Source organism: Cataglyphis hispanica, chromosome 2 (assembly GCF_021464435.1).
Source record: "Cataglyphis hispanica isolate Lineage 1 chromosome 2, ULB_Chis1_1.0, whole genome shotgun sequence".
NCBI lineage: Eukaryota > Metazoa > Arthropoda > Insecta > Hymenoptera > Formicidae > Cataglyphis > Cataglyphis hispanica.
Window position 1 is genome coordinate 13,662,579 of NC_065955.1, and position 21,603 is coordinate 13,684,181.

The following is a 21,603-nucleotide window of genomic DNA, read 5'->3' on the forward strand; positions in this document are numbered from 1 at the left end:
TTTGGAATTTTCATCACTCATTATATATAATAATATCCATTAAGAGCTTTCCGAATTTTTATATAAAAGTCTTATATATATTATATTTAACTACGATTATAGATGAATAATGCATAAAGAATATACTTGTAAGCCTATTATCTCTTACTAGTTTTATATATTCATTAATAATTAATAATATATCGTTAGAATTATAAATAATTAGAGAAATAGTATACATGTGTACGACAAAAAACTGTATATAGTTATTTCCTAACGATAGCAGAAGGAAAAAGTAAAGATTAAGCCATAAAACTTGGCAAAAGAGTTCAAGAAAAGCAAATTTTTACTTAAGAAATTCACTCTGAGACTGAAATAGAAAATATTAAAACGCAAATAAGTTAGTTGCAAAAAAATCTCACCTTTATAAATAATCCGTTATGATGAGGGAGGCATCTTCTTCTCATTTGCACAGAATAAAACAGAGTGATGACTTTTTACACATATTTACGCACATATATACTTACATTCAATACATTAATAGTGTTTAATATGTCACAAAATATCATATTATAAAACAAATTAAAAATGCAGTTAAAAACTGCAAATAAAAGATGAAAGAGAAAATCAAATATATTATTCAGTATTTTACAGCAAAAAGTGACAACTTATGAAAGCTTGACGTGATAAAAATATAAATGAAAAATGTTATGCAATATCAAACTTTCATGTATCAGATATTTACTGTACTCAGAACTGAAAAAATAGTACGATTTTCTTCATTCACAAAGATTAAAAAATCCATTATATAAAAAGACATATTCAAAATATGTCCAGAAAAGTTTTAAACACTGCAGCCGATTTAAGAGGCGCTTAAAAATACTTAATAAAATATACATATTCTCGCTTATAAAATTTTATTTCGAAAAATTATTTCGAAAAAACCGGCGCAACTATACAGTGCAAGCCTGGTCATAAAAAAAAAAAAAATCTTCCATGTTCATAGTCGCAGTGTACTCTTTCTCGTATTTGGAAACGCGTAAAACAATAAGCGCATTCCATACAATGTGCCTGATAAAATCTATAATTCCTATAATAGGGTTGCATCTCGAGATACGCAAAAAATTCGTTTAACACTTTAAGCATCGCTTAAATCTGTCACGAACAACAATGCAAATTTGCGTATCGATGCTACCTGTTACAAATGCGCAATGTTTCATTTTGCATATAAAGAGCACATAAAAATCGATGTATAAAATACAAAATGTAAAATGTACAAAAAAAATGATACTCGCCTTTATATAATCCTCTTGACTCGACGCAGTCTCTTAAAGGATGACTTTTTTTTCATTTCGCAGAATCTTCTAATTGGAAAACTTATGATCCTTGATCTTCTTCAACATTGAGGTTCATTCTTAACCGATTATCTTATCGGTTATAACTACACTATTTCGCAATTATTTTATTGTTCGAAGATTGTATACCGGACACACGCAAAATTTTACTAACGATCTCGTGGGATGCGTATTTTTATGTCGATTAAACGGTAACTCTTAAGATTAATCGCAACACTGATGTATAATAATAGAGTCCTGGCAATATCGTAAAGCGCAGGCATCGGAAAGCACGAAGATATAAACCAGAAATGGTAGGTAGGTAGGTATACGTTGTATCAATTATATCTATCGTCTGTGATTTTTGAATTGGCCGAAGATCGGTCATTTAGTGCGGCATTAGTGCCATCACGTAAGCGTGGGAATATTAATATCGACAACATGTAAACATTTGATTTCTTGATGGACAGAGAAATTGAACTAATTGTACATAAATAATTACTACTATGAGAACAAAGAAATAATTTTTTTTTTCACATAACATATATCTATTCTCCCAGAAAAATTCCTCTGTCCATTTTATTGCACATTTATAAATAATATTTAACATATAAAGTCCATTTCAAATAAAACACATCATAATAATATAATAATAATAATAATAATAATAATAATAATATTACACAATTTTACAAAGGATATTGTTACGAAAAGTATATTGTTAAAATCGTATTTTATCGAAATGCACTTTATATGTACATGCTATCACATGTAAGAATAAAAAGATGCTTAGCAATTTGCACATTATATTAAATAATCTTCATAATATTTAAATAATCTTATAAGATATACCTTCTTGGAAAAAAAAATTGAACGTTATTTTAAATATATAAAAATATTTGTATAAATTGCTAAACATCTAGGACCAAAGATGGTTGTGGGGTGTGTTCAAACTTACCTTGTGTTTGTCTGCACCATATATTCATGATTAATGCTAAAATTATATTGTTGTCTATGTATACTGATTTTATTTCTATTTATTTAAGTTTTTCAAAATTTTGATCAATGCATAATTGCAAAAGTGCTTTAAAGTAATATATATTCTCAGCATGATATATTGATTTCTTTAATAAATATATACCATACTATTAATAACTTAATTTTCAAATTTCTACTAATATTTTTTATACCATTTTTTATTATTGTTATGTATTATTAAATCTGTTTCATTATAAACATTGATTTTATTCAATACTAATAAATATACATAATTTTATTCATCTTTAATCCAAAATCAAGTTATAATGATAAAAAACAATACATAAATAAAACTAATGTTTCGTGTTATTGTTTATGTTCACCACAACAAATGACATCTTTGGCCCTTGAGTAATAAATTAAAAACAGAAAACTCACCCAGTTTTCGGATCCACGTCTGATGTCTGTGACATTACCATCTCAGGCATATCGGCAATCTTTTGTTGTTGAAGTCCAGAAGGCCCTGCTTCATCGCACGCTAGAGAGACATTGACAAATGTTGTAGGCTCAAGAGTTCTATTATTAGGATCTTCTTCACTTTCTTCTTTTATAGGTAGGCCTTAAATAGAATTAAATTTTTAATTTTTTCTCCTCTTTTTTATTTTAAACAATGTTTCGCTAATAATATATTAATTATATACCTTCATCTCCATCACATTCATCATCCGAGTTTTCTTCTTCTTCACTACTCTCCTCCTCTTCTTCTTGCTGTGTGGATGCGTTTGTTTGATCTTGCGTAATTTGGTCATGTGACGTTTGTGTACTTGGTCCAGCTACTGGTTGGACATTTTGTACAGAGCTACCACTGTTGTCTATAGGAACTGAGGTTATTTGTTGTTGGGTATTGCTCGACATCATCATAGGCATAGTCAAGCCCATATTGTCCATCATACCCATAGTCATATTGTTCTGATGTTCACCTACTTGTTGCATCACAGTACCATCTAACCTGTTCTCGCTGCTCTGTTCTGGTTTCATTCCATTCTAAAATTAATAGAAAACAAAACAATTTTTAATATATATTTTTAATATATTTGTCTAATATTTTATTGCTTAACTAATATTTTATTTCTTTAATTTCTAGTCATTTTATTCATTCTCTTATTCATTATATTTCATATAATATTTATATAATTAAATTTTTATACCAATAAATAACTAAATACACAAAAAAACATATATTACAATATAAATACATATATGAAATTTTAAAATATCCAAAAAACTTACATATGTATAACATACAAAATATTGAAACCACTAGTTATTATCATTGCTATGGTAAATAGACAAATGAAGACTCAGACAAAAGACAATCTATACATATATTAATATAATTTTGAGGTGCTTAATTTTTAAAATTGTATAATGCCAAGTTTTTCTTTTCCATTAATCGAGACAAAGATTACAAAGAAACAAATAGATATACAAATAGATTATATGGAATAGTAATTACCGGATTGAGAACAGTGCCTACGTAACTCTGTTTGTCTTCCATGTTTACCTCGCCTAGCCATTGTAGTAATTGTTTTTCTGCGTTTGCTGTCGTATGCCAAAATTGATAAATTAATTCTACTTTATACACACAGTCGTCACATATCTTCTTGGGTAATTTGTCTTCTCTGGCAACCTATAATCATAGCAAAAAAAAAAATTTATGCGAGTCTCCTAACATAAGATATTTATAAAGATCATATTGCAAAACTATATTAATATCAAAATTATTTCTTGAGTATTACATGTACAAGAGAGAATTTCTCCTCTCTTAATTATTATTATCTTTAATAAAATCATTATACAAGAATCGTATCTCTATCTACAAGAGCAATAAACAAAAAAGAAACGCCATTAAATCGTGAGCTGATATTTAATTCATAACGCAATAAGAATCTATGCGTAAATACATATATAAATTAGCACTAATTACACGATAAACAAAACAATATTTTCGTGATCAGAATTGAAAACAAAATGAGGAAATTTCGATTTCAAAAAACGACGAGGAAATCAACGTTATGCGTTTCGCGAGACGACAATGTCGATGGTAAGATGTTGAGAAAACATCGACAACTAAGATTATATTAATTTTCCTTGGCGGAATATAAAAATATTAATTTAGCTTTACGATTAAAATCATAAACACATTAGTATCAGCGTCTCGTGCAAGACATGTTCTCAGCCGACTACGATCTATAGACAAAAGCGCGGCAAGAGGCCATTGAATAATTAGTGGCGTTGCAAAGCCAACAAGCAGAAATGGAGAATCTCGTAACGAAACGTAAACCATACGACAAGTACCGTTGTAACCTTGTAACGTGCTATTTCGCATCTTTTGCCCTATCTCTCTCTCTCTCTCCTCTCATCTACTGAGCGATTCATAGAAAACAATCCGGATAAAGCGATCCGCCGTGAGGTGAGGTCAAGGAATCTTCCGCGAGGCCAAAGGTTCGCAAGATGGCAGATCGCCATAGTTGTAAGCGATGGCGTAGTTGGCTTCTTACCTTGACCGGCAAACAGGCGGTGATCTTCAGAAAGATCTGCCGCACGTCGCCCTCGCCTTCGAAAATCGGCACGGAGACGCGATCCTTCACGAGACACAGCCGACACAAGTCCAGATAATCGAGGGAGGACATTTTATCCCGTAAAACGCCAGCTCGAGACGCAAAGCCGCGCCCGTGCACGCGTACGCCGTTTGCAACGAATCCGAAGAGGAGGAGAAGCGCGCTCGTTGTCGTTCGCTACGCGCCGCTCGCTCAGCGCGCTTCGGCCGCGTCCGTCGCACCTCGGCCGCGCTCGGACCGCTTCGGCGAGTTTCGGGACGGCTCGGCGGCCGCGTCCGCGTACGTATCGATCGGCTTCGACCAAAGCCAACCGCCTTCATACACGACAGTCCCGGAACGATGTGAAGGTTCTTTTCGCGAATTGTATCGCGAATCGATACGGGGACGGCTCGATTTCTTCCAAACTGCCTTTTGTTAATTGTTGAAATCGAAGATACAGGAGAAAACTGACATTTAGAAATTATTTCGCGATTTTAATTCGAGCATGTATATATATACGCACAATTGCACGAAAGCACCGAAGATCCTTTTGCAAGAGAACAAGACTGTTTGTGCGGGACTGGCTCGTTGATTTCACTTTTCTAACACGCCGGATTGATTGATCGGACAGATGGCTGGAAAAGGTCGTCCGAGTGCACGCTATGAAGTTTTCATGCTCAATTTACTCCCACTTTAGTTACACGTCCAACGACGCATGATCAAACTGTCTAACGTCTATCGGCAAACAATCGAGACCGGTACGGAAATAAACATTGACATATTCATTGTCTCGCGTAGATCGTGCTTAATTTGCAACGCAAATTATGCACATATTATTTGTATTTATTTGAGCATTTATTTCGCATTAAATTATTAATCATTTGGATATTATAAAGGATTATATAGTATTCCAAGTCAATGAAACTTCAGGCTCTTATAGGAAATTGAATATGAAACAAAAAAGTTTCAATAAACATAGGTCCGGAAACGCTTCGTTATAAAATTATAGCTAATAAACTCTCTATAAGTAATTAGTTTTTTGTGATCAAAATTTAATAAGAACATTTTGCTCCCTCATAGAGAAAGCTTTGTTTTTATAAAAATTTTTTTTTCCTTAATTTTGATGTCAATGTATTCAAAATGTTATAAAACGTCGAAAAATCACATTTTTACAAAATGTCCGCATGTGTGTATATATAATATATGTGTACAAAAAGGACGCGGTTGCTCTAACTTCTCCAAATTTTGAAATATCGAGCAAAATTTTTTTACATGAATAGAGTATCATTAAAGGTTGGTTGGTATTAAATTTGATTAGAATCGATGAAGGGATTTATTTTTTATAAAATTTTAAATTTTTCCAAAAAGAGTGTTGTTGCTCTAAACTTCTGCAAATTTTGAGATTAAAATAAAGGATGATTGGTATTGAATTTGATGTGAATTGGTGAAAGGATTGGTGAAAGGATCACTTTCGCAAATTTTGAGATATCGGGCTAAATATTTTTACATAAATAAAATATCATTAAAGAATGGTTGGTATTAAATTTGATGAGAATTGCTGAAACGGTTCATTTTTTATGAAATTTTGAATTTTTCAATTATCTTAGAGTCTCGGGATAGATATCATACTGTGCAGATATATATTTATAATTACAATTACTGATATTATAGAGGGAAGGAAATAAAATTATGAGGAAGCAAGTTTTTAATTTGCACAATTTTTTATTTTTGTTTGCATTTGCAATATTTGCACTACAAATGTAGTGTTTATACAAAGATCATCGAAAAATATAGTTTTTTCAAGTTTCTTTTTTTGTTATTTTAAGCTTTTCTTTGAACATCTTATCAGAATTAAATAAAATTGGTATAATAAAATTTAGTTTGTTATGTGATTACCCATCAGATTTATTTTTTTATTTTTTTCACATGAAAAGGTTTTGAAGTGATTTTTAAAAATTGTCAAAAAAATGTGATTTTACAAAGTTTATTAGCTATAACTTTTAAACGAAACATTTCCGGATCTATGTTTATCTCAATGTTTTTGTTTCAAATTCAATTTTTTATAAGGCCCTAAAGTTTCCTGGAATACCCTGTATAAAAAATAAGCCCGCTGTAAATGTAAAATCTTGAATATAACAAATGTACTTATAATCAATCTGAATAAATTCAGAAATATATAAATCAATATATAATAATCTAATATATAATAAAAGCAAAAGACATATATTTCAACATTTAACATGGAAAAAATTTTTTGTTTAATATTTTATTTCCAGGTAAAGATAAATTGAAATTTATGACATGGTACTGTGTGCGACGTAAGAATAAAATGGATTAAGAGGAAAAAAAGAGATGTAATATTCTTTTGTCTCGTTGCGACTTCGAATGCTTTCATACGAAACTCACATTGTCGTATCGGAGAATCAAACTTTAATTTATTTTCTTTTGATACAAAAACGATCTAAATACAGAGAAAAAGAGGGAATGATTGATGGAAATAATTTCCACTTATTGTTAGAAAAATTTAATTGTCTATAATTCACCATATAAATGTCTATAATTCACCATATAAATGTAGTAGAACAATTTGTCATTCGATCATATGTTTAAAATCGACTTTACTCTATCGTAGAAAATATCAATGATTTCTGATGTTTTTTTCTTACGAATGCATTGGTTGCGTTTTTAATGATATTGTAAATAAAAACGCACTTCTTCTCTCCATTACGTTAAAATTTTTATTATTTTTCTTTTTTAATTTTTGAATTACTATGTTTTATTATAAATGATAAAAAGAGAATCATATTTTTATCAATATATCTAACAATTTTCATTTCTGTTTTTTTATATAGAAAAAACTTGTATACAATCTTTATTTAAAAAAAATTATATAAAATTCAAAAGATTATTGAAATGTTTAGTGTAATATCTCAATATACGTCTTGTAGACTACTGTAAAATTAATTGTAAAATTAATGAAAAATTATTATTCTTACGTATCATAAAAGAGATGAACTTATTGCCATATAAATAGGAGAAGAAAGTACTGCGACTGTAGATAAAAAAAACTGCTTTATTGTGGCAGAGCACATGTATCATTATATACCAGCATATATATATATATATATATATATATATTTATTCCTATTATATATATATATATATAATAGGAAGAGTCCATAATAATTTACAAATTACGATCCATTTAAATGTCGTTACACATGGCGGTGTGTGCAGGCAGGGGATTTGAGAATCGATTCCGACCAATCTCTTTCGCGTCTTATCTTCAAATTTCACCCTTTCTCTTATTTTGTTCATATTCTCTCTCAAACTTTTGAATGTCAAACTTTGCGTCTCGATCATGAGTGGCTTCCTGAAGGCCCTTGAAGGATACATTATTTATAATACATGAAAATAAGAGATATGTAGTCTCCTTTCTTTCAGTTATTTCATGAACATGTGGCCATAATTATTCGAGGAACATTGTGTATATGAATCTTTCTTACAATATTTAATATCGCAAATCATAATTTTCGCATGTAATTAAAGTCAATTGTTTTCTTTCTGTCAATACATCCTTGAAAGTATTTCTTCTTTCTTGAAAGAAATAGGCGATCAAATTCTCTACTTGTTGAATAATTCGGTCGAATAAAATTTATTAGATGCAACCTTCTTTAAAAATTGTTTTACATTCCATCATTGTTATCGGAAGATATAGCCGATGAATTATCGTAAATAGAATAATAGAAGCATGAACTGTTATAAATTTTGAAGATACAATGTCCGAATATACTTCTGCATGTACTTATTTTATATATATAAATTTTTTATTTTTTTCCCGCGATTTAAAAACGCGCAATTGATTAAATCGATTAAGATCACGATAAAATTGCATTATTTCGATGCTTTGTAATTAATTAATTAATCGACTAATTGTTAATTAATTAATCGACTAATAGTTTATTAAATTTGTAACTATGTGTACTTACATTTTACGCTATTATAATAATAGCAAAATTGCATGAGTGTTTGAATCTTTTTTTAAATTCCATATCTCTGTGATTATTTCATAATGTAAATTTACACAGCTATTACAAGTATTATTGTTATATTTGTGTAAGGTAACATTAATAGTAGACTCCTCGGGTTCGTTACCTACTTAATACAAAGTTAAAAATGCACAAAGTTTAAATCTTTCTTTGAATCTGTGAATGTATGTGTATATATGTGTGTGTGTGTGTGTGTGTGTGTGTGTGTGTGTGTGTGTGTGTGTGTGTGTGTGTGTGTGTGTGTGTGTGTGTGTGTGTGTGTGTGTGTGTGTTCCATTGAGTGTATGCACGTTACATGTGCACAAAGCACATAGTTGATTTACATCTGGCACTTGCCTGTACTGTTACTCCTCTTTGAATTTTTCGGAAACCCAAATTAAAAGAACGAATCAAGAGCTCCACAATGGTATTAATATACATTATCGCACAAATATCGCATCAATAGAATTTATGTGCTATGACGCAGAAGTAATAAATTATATTGTAAACCTTTTCGATCAATAAATTAATTATTACAATATTAATAACATTTTAATACTTTTTTCATATTTTTATATTTCTAACGCTTTACACATGAAACGTCCTTTTAATTTCAGATATCCTAGTATTTGGAAGGCCGCTGATGTATTATTTCCATAATTTTCAAATCAATTTTTAAACTAAGAACTATAGTCTATCTAATAGAATAAGCATCATGTCCAAAATAAACATTCTTGCATTTTTATTTAGAATAAGCGAATATTTTAGACACATATTATGTATTTGTACAATTACTCTTTTCACACAATTAAGTGTAACAGCAATCCATGATGCTGTCATACAATTTCTAAAATTAAATTGGTCTCTAAAAAAAAAATATGCAAGAAGTTCTCAGACATCTCTTATTGTGTTCTAATTAATTAGACTATAGTCCAAAAATGATCTTATATCATCAATATTGGAATTAACTAAGTTAGCGTTGGTCGTAAAATCGTTGATAGTTTTGGCATATCTAGTACACTTCACGCTGTATCGACGAAATTTTTAGGAAGCTGAACGACAAAACATCAATTGGGAAAGGCAATTGGAAATGAACATAATTCTATAGCAAATTCAACAAAGCGTATGTCTCGTTCTATATTGTACAATTTCCTCGTATGTAAGAAGTGTCACGTATGCTTCGATCTAGTTCGACAACGTTCCAGCCACTATATCTTTTTCATGTAAGATGTGTCACTTAAAATATTAATAATAAAAAAATTAATTTCTTTGTTATATAAAGATTACAGGTAAATTACAGCTACAGTTAAAGAAATTATAAATAATAATCCTGATGGAACATTTGATACAATTATAAACTTCAGGTGACTGTCGTTAAATGATCGTCGAAAATCGTCAAATTAGATGCGAAGCAAATCGTCTCAAGTGTATTTTTTTTTTAGACAGAAATGCTTTATATATATTACAATATATTATACAATTAATAAAAATTTTTTTGCGGCGAGCAGTGTCGCGTTTTCACAATTTACAATTATTATCAATAGAAACTTCTCATATTCAGTTTTATGGCCATTTATATTATAATAATGCATATGTCATAGAAATTATATATTTCTGCTTCATTCTTAATACGATGCGTCAATCGAAAGTAATCTTTTCACAAAAATAGGGAAATTGCATATAAATGTATACTATCCTAGAAATTTGTGAACTATTTGCCATGTTGCTCTGTACTATCATTAATTGTTCGTCAATATTCAAGATTCTAATATATGACAATAAAATTTTTTACTTACAACAAAATTTGTGTTGATGTTTAAATATATTTTATTAGCACTTTTTCTCTCTCATACTTTTCGCTTATCAAAATACAAGTAATGGCAATTTAAAGATATGCAAGAAAATTATAGCACTGCGATATAATTATAATGATAACATTATATTTGAATATTTTTTTTTTGAACGTTGCATTCACGTCAAATAATACATCATTTCAGCCTGCATTTTAGCTAAATCGATGTGAACACAATCCATTTAAAATTTTTTATTTTGCGAAATGTTTAAATATATATAGGCAAATATAAGAAATGTTCTCTTAGCAGCAAAATCATATTCTTTTAGATATCAAATTTTCGCAATAAGCATCTTAAGGAGAGAGAAATAACTTTATAGATTATTAGAAGAGATATTAGATCAATTACGTAAGTATAGAATATAATAAATCAAATCATACTATTATTACTAATTAAGTTATATTCCAATGAGATATATTATATATAGCAGTTTTTTATGCTACCTATTTAATAACTAAGATCAAAACAAACGAGAAATCGTCTTTTTCAGCTAATTCTATAGCTTCGATTATTATAAGCTCAATTACTTGTTTTTATAGAATGTTACAATAAATATAAAATATTATATGAAAGTGTATATAATTCTTGTATTATCTTAAGATGCTATATAATGTTCACCTGAGAATTAAAAAAATTGTATATATATACCCGATTATTCAAAATTTTATTACGTTACATGAAGACTAGCGTAAAGTTCGATATAATAAACTACGAATTTTAAGAACAAATGTGTGACAAATGTTGATCGTTTCAAATTGTAAAATATCTTTACGTTGTTTTAAAAAGTTTATGATCGTTACTGCTATTTAGCTTAAACGAGTTGAAATGATGCGTCAAGGAGGGTGAATCAAATAAAAGTTACATCGATCATCGATTAATACAAGATGCATGGCTAATTATGTGTTCACTTAATTTATTTTCGTTAAGTTAATTTTTCTCTTATTACCCTCCTTATCTCATAAAAATCCTTTACGACCTGCGCGATCGTATTATTTGTTACTACTTATAATATATTACAGACTTAATTCGCCGTAATTAATATTAATGAACGGGAGTAAATTCTAGCGGTTCTTTATCATCTTTTCTTTTTTTTCTCGTAGAGTAAGATATTTATAAGTGAAATGCGCAACCATAAACGGTCAACAAGTACGGCTGTTTCATCGTAATCATGCTTGCTGTCATAAAGGAAATTAATTTTATATTAAATTGTAAACGAACGTTTGACGTATGTACAAAATGTTCCAAGTCAAGCCAATTTCAGGGTCTTATAAAAAATTGAATTTGGACAAAAATGTTTTGGTAAACATAAGTCCGGAAGTGCTTCGCTAAAAAATTATAACTAACAAACTTCGAAAAATAAAGTTTTTTTTTTTGATGATTCTTAAAAATATAACTTTAAAATAACTTTAAACCCTTCATTTATTTGAAAATAATAGCAAAATAAATCTAATCAAATAACAAAACAAATTACGCCAATTTTATTTAATTCTAGGCGTGCAAAAGAAGAAACGAAAAAATCAGAAACTTGAAAAAAACCATCTTTCGACTTTGTGTAAACCCTGCATTCGTACAAACATTACAAACGCAAATATAAAAGTGTTCTTATTAAATTTTCATAACTAATTACTTACAGAGATTTTGTTAGCTATAACTTTTTAACGAGGCGTTTTCGGATATATGTTGAAACTTTTTTATCTCAAATTCAATTTCCTATAAAATCCTGAAATTTCATTGACCTAATCTGGAACACCCTATATATATGTATACATGTATCATCATATTGATTAAAATCAAAAACTCATACAAGAGAGATTGCGCATCGCAGCTCCTTAATCCGATCATATTCATTTAATATTATAAATTACATTTGGTCGTGATGTGTGAATATTAATGTTTTCAAATGTGTGTGATCTAAAATATTTGATTTCTTGAAAATCTTACGTCTCATAATATACATGCAAACACACACATGGCTCACGCATTTGAGTCGAATGACAAAAGACATTTCCACGAGAAAATTGCCGTACCCGTCGGCGTTTTCTTGTGTAGACCATCGATTGGATAAAGAAACGTCTTCTACTTATACATGTGCAATCCAGTATACGTCTTAAAAATATCCAAATAGGTTTCTACTTTTCTCGATCAAAAGGCAAGAGAATTGTTCCGCTCGTGTTCATCCTATAATATGATAATGCATCTATCGGGAATACGTACTTCTTGTTTCGATGGATTGACTCTTCGTAGGTAAATTGTAAACGATCAATTCGGGGAAGCAAATTTGTCAATTTTTCTCGCATATACTCATCACTTCGTAATGTCATCGGCCGAGCGCTTGTGTTTGAGGAGACCTACGGCAGCTAAAATCTACAAAATTTATGTAGCTGTGGCCACTTTGACAATCTCAATCTGTACTTAAATAATAATAAATGGAGAGTCTCGAAATTTTTTTTTTGGAGGGGGAGGAGGATATATATATCACGTATTTCGCGAACCCGCATGATAATAATGTGACGTATCTTACAAGTATGTATTATACACATTTCTCCGTAAGATCGGAACGCTTCGTGTGTATCGTATACCTAAAATCGTAGTTTTTTCTCTATACTTTATATTATATACAAATTGTAAAATGTCTTCTCTTAATTGGAAAAAATCGTGTCGGTTTGTGTATATCATCCCTTGGTGTGTATCTATTTATTTCTTTAATAATACTTCTCTCTCTCCCATTAGAACGAGAACGTAAGAGAGGTGTATGTATATATATGTATATATGTATATATGTATATATATATATATATATATATATATATATATATATATATATTTAGCGTTTGTATCGACGCATTTTTATATTTTTGCCCACAGACGCGTTTCCACGTGCACACCAACTCGCATTCGTTCACGATATCGCTTCAGCATGCGTGTCTCGCATTCGCTCCCTTTCGTTCTTACCATTCGCACTTTATTTTTTCGTATCTCTCGGCTGCAAAAGATACACACAAGATCACCTCCGCACACAGCCTTTTGTACGCGCACAACTTTTCAAGGTCTGCTCACTGCCTAATCGCACTTGCGACATGATTCCACAATTCTCGTTCTATTGTATTTTTTAAAGACACGATTAAATATATCGCAAAAATACTAAAAAAAAAAAAAAACGAGTTTGCGAGAATCGTATTGCTGAATATTTCAAATCTTAATTAATGTTCAAAATGTGTGAGCTATAAGGTATATTCAGCATTAACATTGTTTCAAAATGCAATCGAGATTTTTAATAAAAAAGGATCTATATCAACTTGATAAAAATAATTATAAATAAAAGATTATTCCAATAAATATGTATTATTTCTCAAGAAAATTATTTCGATCAATAATGGGTCAAAAGTAACTTGTTGTTAACTACGGGCTAAAAATAACCTACCTGGCTATAAATTTATCACACGTCGCACTTGATGATGTCAACGAACGACACAGCCATTTATTACGATAATCCGAACGGAAAAAATTTCGTCTCAATCTCTCGAGGATCAATTCTCATTTCTTACTCGACGATTCTCACTCCTTACTCGGTAGCGCATACGTGTTAGAAATTCATTATCGTTGAATATTATCCTAATATCCTCGGTTATGCGAACGTGAATAAACTTGAACGGCAACGGTGTAGATCGCGAGAGAGTGGAAGAATTATTCATCGCATATGTGTCGTGTTACGAATCGGGAAAGACAAACATTTTCATCGAGGAGCATCCGGCGCCGTTTGCTACCCCCCCGTTAGCTCGATTCAGATTGAACAACTCGAGTCGAGTAGTCCCGGCGATCCAACTTCGAATCACAATCCAATCTCTTAGCTATCTATACGAGACTCTACTCTCGTTCGACGAGAGTGAACACGGGACAAGGGGAGAGAGAAAGAGCTATATAAATAGGAAGAAGATAAGAGAGAGAGAGAGAGAGAGAGAGAGAGAGAGAGAGAGATAAAGGTAGAACGAGAGGAAGAGAACTGGGAGAGTGGCGGTGATGATAGCGTGTCTCGACGACGATTAAAATTCGTTGAAGTCGGCGGCCCTGTCGGGCAGAAACTCTCTCTCCTCAGACGGAAACCCGCCGCGGCTGCTCGTGGTAGTAATGCTCTTGCTCCAAAAGTACCACGCTCCTCGCGGCGGAGCAACGTCAGATGCTGGCGCGATGCTGATATAGGGGCGGCAATTCCAGCGGCATGAGCGGCGGCGAGTGCAGCTCGCCGCATTGCACGTTCAACGCCGACAGCTGTTGCATCGGCAGCAAGTGCGAGATCTTGCCGGGCGATCGACGAACCGTGAAACGCGGTCTCCGCCGCTTTCTCTGGAAGCCGCTGCAGCGGCAGCTGCACACCGACGCCTCATCGTCGAACGACAATGCGTTACCGTGATTGCCGATCTGACCGGATAATATCGAGCCGTTCGCTGTTATCACGTCGCCCTCGAGACGAACCGCGCCCTGGGCCGCCTGCGAAAATATATCGTTTTTGACAATGTGCGTGCTGAGAGTGAAAGGGAATTAACAAAAATTTGACTCAATAATGTATGCATAATATTTGTTACTTTGTCTTACAAAATGCTATTTTACATATCTGTTTGTATGTATTGGATATACAGGGTAATTCAGAAGTATTTAGACAAACTTTGGAGGTGAGTTTTCCACAAAAAAACAAAAAAACTATCATGTAAACATATGTCCGAAAATGCCTTTATGAATTATAATCGAAATAAGATTCTAAGGACAAAAACTGATAGAATATTTACAATGACACATGCCCAATGTAATACATTTTCAGTTCAATTGTTTATCTGTTTACAATTCACAACAAATGCTCAAAATGTCCTCCAATCTTTGCTTCAATGTATACATCGACACGTCCGATCCTTTCAAAGATCCCATGAAGATTGCGAATGGTTTCGTAGATATCTATGATGATGAAGCGCCCCTTTATTTGCAATTTCAGTTGCATAAACTAGGATTTTAAGTGTTTCTACAAATAAAAATCTAATAGACTTATATGATCAAGTCATAGTACTAAATTGAATGTAATCTTTCGATTATAACTCATAAACCACGTATTTCTGGGTGTTTATATGACATTTTTCTCTTGTTTTTGTATGGAGAACTAATCCAAAGTTTGTCTAAGTATTTTTGGATCATCCTATATAATAAAAAAAACCAATGCGAAAAATTCATATGTATCAATATACTACGTTTCGTAAAGTACTGTTCACAGAGTTTGAAGGAACGCTACCTTATAATAAAAATTATTGGTCTAACTGATAAAACACACATCCACTAAAAATTAAATATATAAAATTAAATATATAAAAATTAAATATATATATTTAAACGTTTATTTATAATTTTAAATAGCCAACAAAAATATAGAGCAATGTATCTTATCAGATAAAAATGATTTATGTACCTGTAACGCTTCGGCCTCGTCTCGTCTTTCATCCTCCGTATTCATGGTCACGAATCTCAGAACCAGCAAATTAAGCGAAGCCGCCACGATCGCCAAACCGAAGAGAATAAATATTAGAGCGAACATCACGTACTCGGGCTTGTTGTTGAGTGCGTTGTCCTTTTGCAGCGCGACCATATCGCCGAAACCGATTGTCGTCAGAGTAATAAAGCAATAATAAATAGAATCGAAGTAGGACCATCCCTCATATCTGGAGAATGCCGCGGCACCGCCAGCGATGGTCAAGCAAGATAACGTCGTTACCACGCAGATGAGATTTATCTCCGAGGCCTGCAAATTTGCAAATTCGTTTTTTCAAGAAAAACTATTATAATAGAAGAAATTAAATAGAAGAAATAATATAAATAATTTTTATTACTTCATTAAAATAATATAAAAATACGGATCTTTTGCTATTCTGTTGTTTTATAAACAATATTATATTATTATTTTAAACATATATTTTTTGAACATATGTTTAATTAAATTTTAATTTGCGTAAACTTAATTCGGAAGTTTTCGGAGAAGAATAATTTTAATCACATGTCTCATATACCTGGCTTAAGATTAAATGTGTGCGTTCATTTGCAGTTTCATGGATTCTGTTTGAATTGTATGTGAAATGTCTGACGAGCGTAGTTCGACTAAGCTATTGTTACCTGAACGTCCTTACAGTTTAGAAGCTGCTTTACACTCCGTATCACGACAGATGAGAACTTATTCAAGCGTTCTCCTATGCTCTGGAACATTACGAGTCCTAATGGGATACCGATAATTGCATAGCACATTGTGAATAGTTTGCCGTATATAGTATTCGGCGTGGAATGTCCGTAACCTGAAAAATGCAATGTAAAATACGATTTCTAAAAAATATTATTATCTTTGTTTTTGGAGAACGATCGAAGAGAATGATATTTCGAATCAAGAATACAATCCAATGTTTCATGCAAAACTCCATAATGTAAACATATGTAAATATATTCTCTCTGTGACGATAAAACCGATTAAAGTTAAAATTAAAATACTGTGGCTTAAACATCAAATTTCTGTGACTAGTGAATAAATTTTCAACAACCCATTTACATTGCTTGAACAATTGATTATCGATTTATGACTTTCAGTTTTAAAATCATAGTTAACAAAAAATCACAAAATTAAAGTATCAAAAAATTCATCAAAATTTAAAATTATTTCAATAAAAAATGAGTAAAAGTAATGTAAAAAGCTTTAAATTTTTCTTGGATTTTTATATATTATATATATACACACACATATAAAACAAATATAATTAAAATATAAGATATAAAATACAAAAATGATATAATTTAAAGAAAGTTTCAAAAATTAAAAAGATTTAAAATATTAAACAGGGTGTCCGAAAATTTGCGCAACACCCTTTAAGAAAAGATAGAGAGTGTTATTCTGAACAGAAAGTCCTGTATCATTTTTTTCTATAACGCTTAATAAAAGAGTTATTAATGAGTGAAATTTGGCCTATCATCGCCGATCTTTAGCTGGACGCACGGTCGGTGAGCCGCGCGCCTGGTAGTGTGCGTGAGCGCTCAGATGTTTATGACAGCTCCCCGATGATAGACCAGACTTCACTCAATAATAACTCTTTTATTAAGCGTTATAGAAAAAAATGGTACAGAACTTTTCTGTTCAAAATAACGCTCTCTACCTTTCCTTAAAGGGTGTTGCGCGAATTTTCGGACACCCTGTATATCAATATGAAATTGCTCTTTTTACAATCTGTCATATTCGAATGGCTCCTCGCACTCACAAGATATTAAATAAGTTTGTGATGGCAATGGGAATTAATTCAGCAATTATTGAATACAGCAGTGGTAATAAATTTAGTTTGAATAGCTGACGATATTCGGGCAATAACTTGGCGATATGTACCTATCGTGGTGAGGACCGTTGTAGCGTAATAAAATGCGCCAGCGAACTTCCACTGTTGGCCAGCTTTGTGAGGTTCCGTCTTCAGCACCACTGTTTCCATGATCTTGAAGTCGTCCGCGCTTATATTATATTTTCGTATGACCATTTTTTCAAGGTCTGTAATTAAATAGAATAAAAGTGCAACGATTAATTTGCTACATCTTGTAATCCAAGTCTCTGAAGATATTAAGACGTTACATGCTGTTGTTATCGGTGTTTCCAATTGAGAGAGACGAGTGAATATTATGAAGCTAAATAAAAGATGATTAATGACTTTTGAACTTTTCAGAGAATATACCTTCGTATCTAACGAAAGATCCCCACATCAAAATGACAAAAATTTGATATTTTTAATGAAATTGTATGTCAGGTACGCTCTCCCTCGAACAAAGACCAAGACTTATCTTTGTAAAAAGAAGAAAAAAGAAGAGATATAAGACGCGAGAATCACCACTCTACTCGGCTCCCTTCAAGATTTATAAGACTTACGGGAGACATTTATTTATCAACGAGACAATACATAGTCGTTATGTTGTAAAGAGATCGTTCCTCTTCAACGATAGTGCAATGACTTTCTTATATTGAGTGCTTCTCTTCTCTAGCATATATAGCTTATACAATACTAATCTCTCCACATATAATTACGCATTGTGTTTCTTAATATTATCTAATATTTCTTACACATATATAGCGTTTCTCATTATATGGCTAACAAATAATCTACTTGAAAAACTATAGTAAAAAAACTTTATCAGACAATACAAATAGCTAGAAATGTTGTAAGAACGTCCAAGAGACACTCTAATCTTTCTGACGTTCTTTAAAAGTTTTCAAACATTTTTTTCTGGATTTTTGTTTCCTTTAAAGTCTATTCTCTCACAATCAGTGAAGTCTTTCAAAGCAAGATTAAAAGAAAATGTAGAAATTATGAAGTACGCATAATAAATAAAAAACAAATCAAAATTAAGAGACCTTGTATATAAAATATACAAGTCTTCTTTTGGAAGATTAGTTTTAAATTAATTTCTTTATGTTATCCGATATTAAACATTATTAAAACAGAATCGTTTATTAATAAAAGTGGTGTAAATCCTATTTTAAAATCATGCTGAAAATACAATTCGATAATATGCAACACATTCCGAGATGTTTGCAAAGTACAAGCAAGTCTAATTATTTACCATCTAATGCTTCCTTGCGTGATTTCTCCGTCTCGGACTCGAGCACGTCGAAGATTGCAGCACCGACGAGGAGATAGGTAAGCGTGAAGACGATTAATGATAAAGTCCGGACGTTTTGCTTCTTCATTCTCTAGTGAGCCACATGCTCACTAGCAGGGCCCCGGCCCTAATTACTTGCATCGCTCAGTGAGGTACGACTTGCGTCATCGGGTCCATGACGAACCCTCTTTTCCGCTCGGTGACACTTGACGGGGGCCCCTCTATGCCCTGTCTCTATGCTACAGACCTGGCATGCGATTCCCTGTTTTCAGGATATCTCCTTCCTTGCAATAGCCTTCATGCAATCGTTTCCGTTCATCTGAAAGTTTCATACTTCTACATATCTGACTATAGTTTAATTTTAAGATAGATTTTAAAAAGATAAGTAAAAGCATTGCAATATACAGTAATTTATATTAATAACTCGAATTAAAAATAAATTTCTCGGATAAAATAAGAAGAAGCAATCGAGATAGTAATTGGAGCATTGAATCGATTTTATGATATCCGAAAGAGAACCAATGATACGAACGAAATTTACGAGTCCCCGCTGCAGCAATACGTTTGCGTTATTTTTAAAGATATGGGTCGTTTAAGAAAGCCCACGAAGACTGAAATCGATTTCACATTTCTATCTCTTCCTCATTTTCAGAAGCTTTCTGCTAGCTTGAAATTAAGATGTACGACACGAAAAGATATAATCGTTTTAGCGATTAAAGCGGCCCGTTTTAAAATCCCTCTTTTTTCCTCGTCAATGAAGCGAGACGAAGCTATTTTCACGATGAGGATTAACTGAGCAAAAAATCTGCTGATTTAGAAGGGGGCTCACCTGCAGCCTGTTCCGGGTTTTCCTTTAGGTACGACGAAGAGTTGAGCAGAATGATATGGCAGTGCTTTCGCTGCTCCCACTGCCACGTTCCCTCCATTCCTCAGCTTAGCACCCCCGTTTTCAGAGCCGACTAAATAAAAAAAAAAAGAAAAGAGAAAATTTTGATGAGCAACAAAGCAAATTTTGCGGGAAAATTATATCCTATAATACTTTCGGAAAACAATAGCAGATAGGATTTATTTTGCCGCCCCCAATATCGTTTTTCATTAAAAATAATCCGAATATATTATATATATTTTCCTGTATCAAAAAATCGAATCAGTACAACAATACAAATTATGTTGATTAAATCATTGTTTTATGCAAAGGTGATAAGAATAGAACAAAAGATATATTGTGTATATATAAAAGTTAAATATAGTGATTTAACTTAAAAGAAAAACTTGTAAAGAAAACTTATAATAATTGCTATCCAAGATAAAATTTTATTTTATCAAGATATATAAGTATATAGATATATAAATATGAATTATATATATATATATATATATATATATATATATATATATTATGCCTACAACGTATCCATTATCATTTTCATAATTTATTACATGAGATGTTTGTGTGAGCGTAAACAGATATGACGCTCCTGTCGACTGTCGTGTTGTACTTGTCAGTTGACGTGTACATTATACTTTGCAGTTTCGCTTATCCTGGATACAATTAATCAAGATCATTTACGTAACTGTGGTTCAAAATATCAAGTTGAACGAATTTCACTTAAAGATCAAACAATAATTTGGAAAGATTGATTAAAAGTTTACATCTTCTTTTTATAATTATAATTTTAATTTTATTATACAAGTGTAATACAAATATAATCTTCTCTTACAGTTCTTTTATATTTCATCGTATTTAATGCGTAGAAGAAAAATATTACCCAAAATTATTGTAATTAAATATAATAAAACGAAGAATAGCGAATTTCCCTTTCCAAGAAAAAAAAAAGAAAAGATCAACAAAATAAAAAAACAAATATTATAATCAAAAATATAAATGTAGTTAAAATCAATTTAAAATCTAAGAATGTCAAATTAGCCTTTGGCAAAATTAGTTTCTCTTCAATCGATTATAATTAAACGTTTTATTATTCATTGACTTGCTAATTATCTTTAATTAAATGTTCAAAAAAACGGAATTATTCAATCCACGTTAAAATTAATGAATAGCAAGATATATTCTTGTGCTATAAAAAAATTGATAATAATGCATATTATTGCAAGAGTTTCCTTTTCAATCCGTACTTTTTGTCAAAGGAAGGTGATACTTCTACATATATGTATATATCTGCGA

The 21,603-nt window shown here is 31.4% G+C and overlaps 2 protein-coding genes across 16 annotated transcripts in view; both read right to left on the reverse strand.

Moving 5' to 3' along the window:
- Positions 1-5,086, reverse strand: part of LOC126858899 (zinc finger protein 3-like) — a 67,650-nt gene extending 62,564 nt beyond the window's left edge. For all 15 annotated transcript variants that reach the window (XM_050609583.1, XM_050609569.1, XM_050609571.1 and 12 more), the window contains exons 1-4: positions 4,853-5,086; positions 3,808-3,981; positions 2,993-3,335; positions 2,730-2,910 (exon numbers count right to left, since the gene is read on the reverse strand). In XM_050609583.1, the coding sequence (XP_050465540.1) occupies positions 2,730-2,910; positions 2,993-3,335; positions 3,808-3,981; positions 4,853-4,984 (830 nt within the window). In that variant the 5' untranslated portion in view covers positions 4,985-5,086. The remainder of the gene's footprint in view (positions 1-2,729; positions 2,911-2,992; positions 3,336-3,807; positions 3,982-4,852) is intronic.
- A 2,979-nt stretch (positions 5,087-8,065) lies between these two features.
- Positions 8,066-21,603, reverse strand: part of LOC126859004 (two pore potassium channel protein sup-9) — a 96,842-nt gene continuing 83,304 nt past the window's right edge. Inside the window, exons 2-7 of the mRNA XM_050609832.1 lie at positions 20,251-20,380; positions 19,383-19,740; positions 18,163-18,318; positions 16,917-17,092; positions 16,219-16,548; positions 8,066-15,257 (exon numbers count right to left, since the gene is read on the reverse strand). Of these exons, the coding sequence (XP_050465789.1) occupies positions 14,943-15,257; positions 16,219-16,548; positions 16,917-17,092; positions 18,163-18,318; positions 19,383-19,509 (1,104 nt within the window). The 5' untranslated portion in view covers positions 19,510-19,740; positions 20,251-20,380 and the 3' untranslated portion in view covers positions 8,066-14,942. The remainder of the gene's footprint in view (positions 15,258-16,218; positions 16,549-16,916; positions 17,093-18,162; positions 18,319-19,382; positions 19,741-20,250; positions 20,381-21,603) is intronic.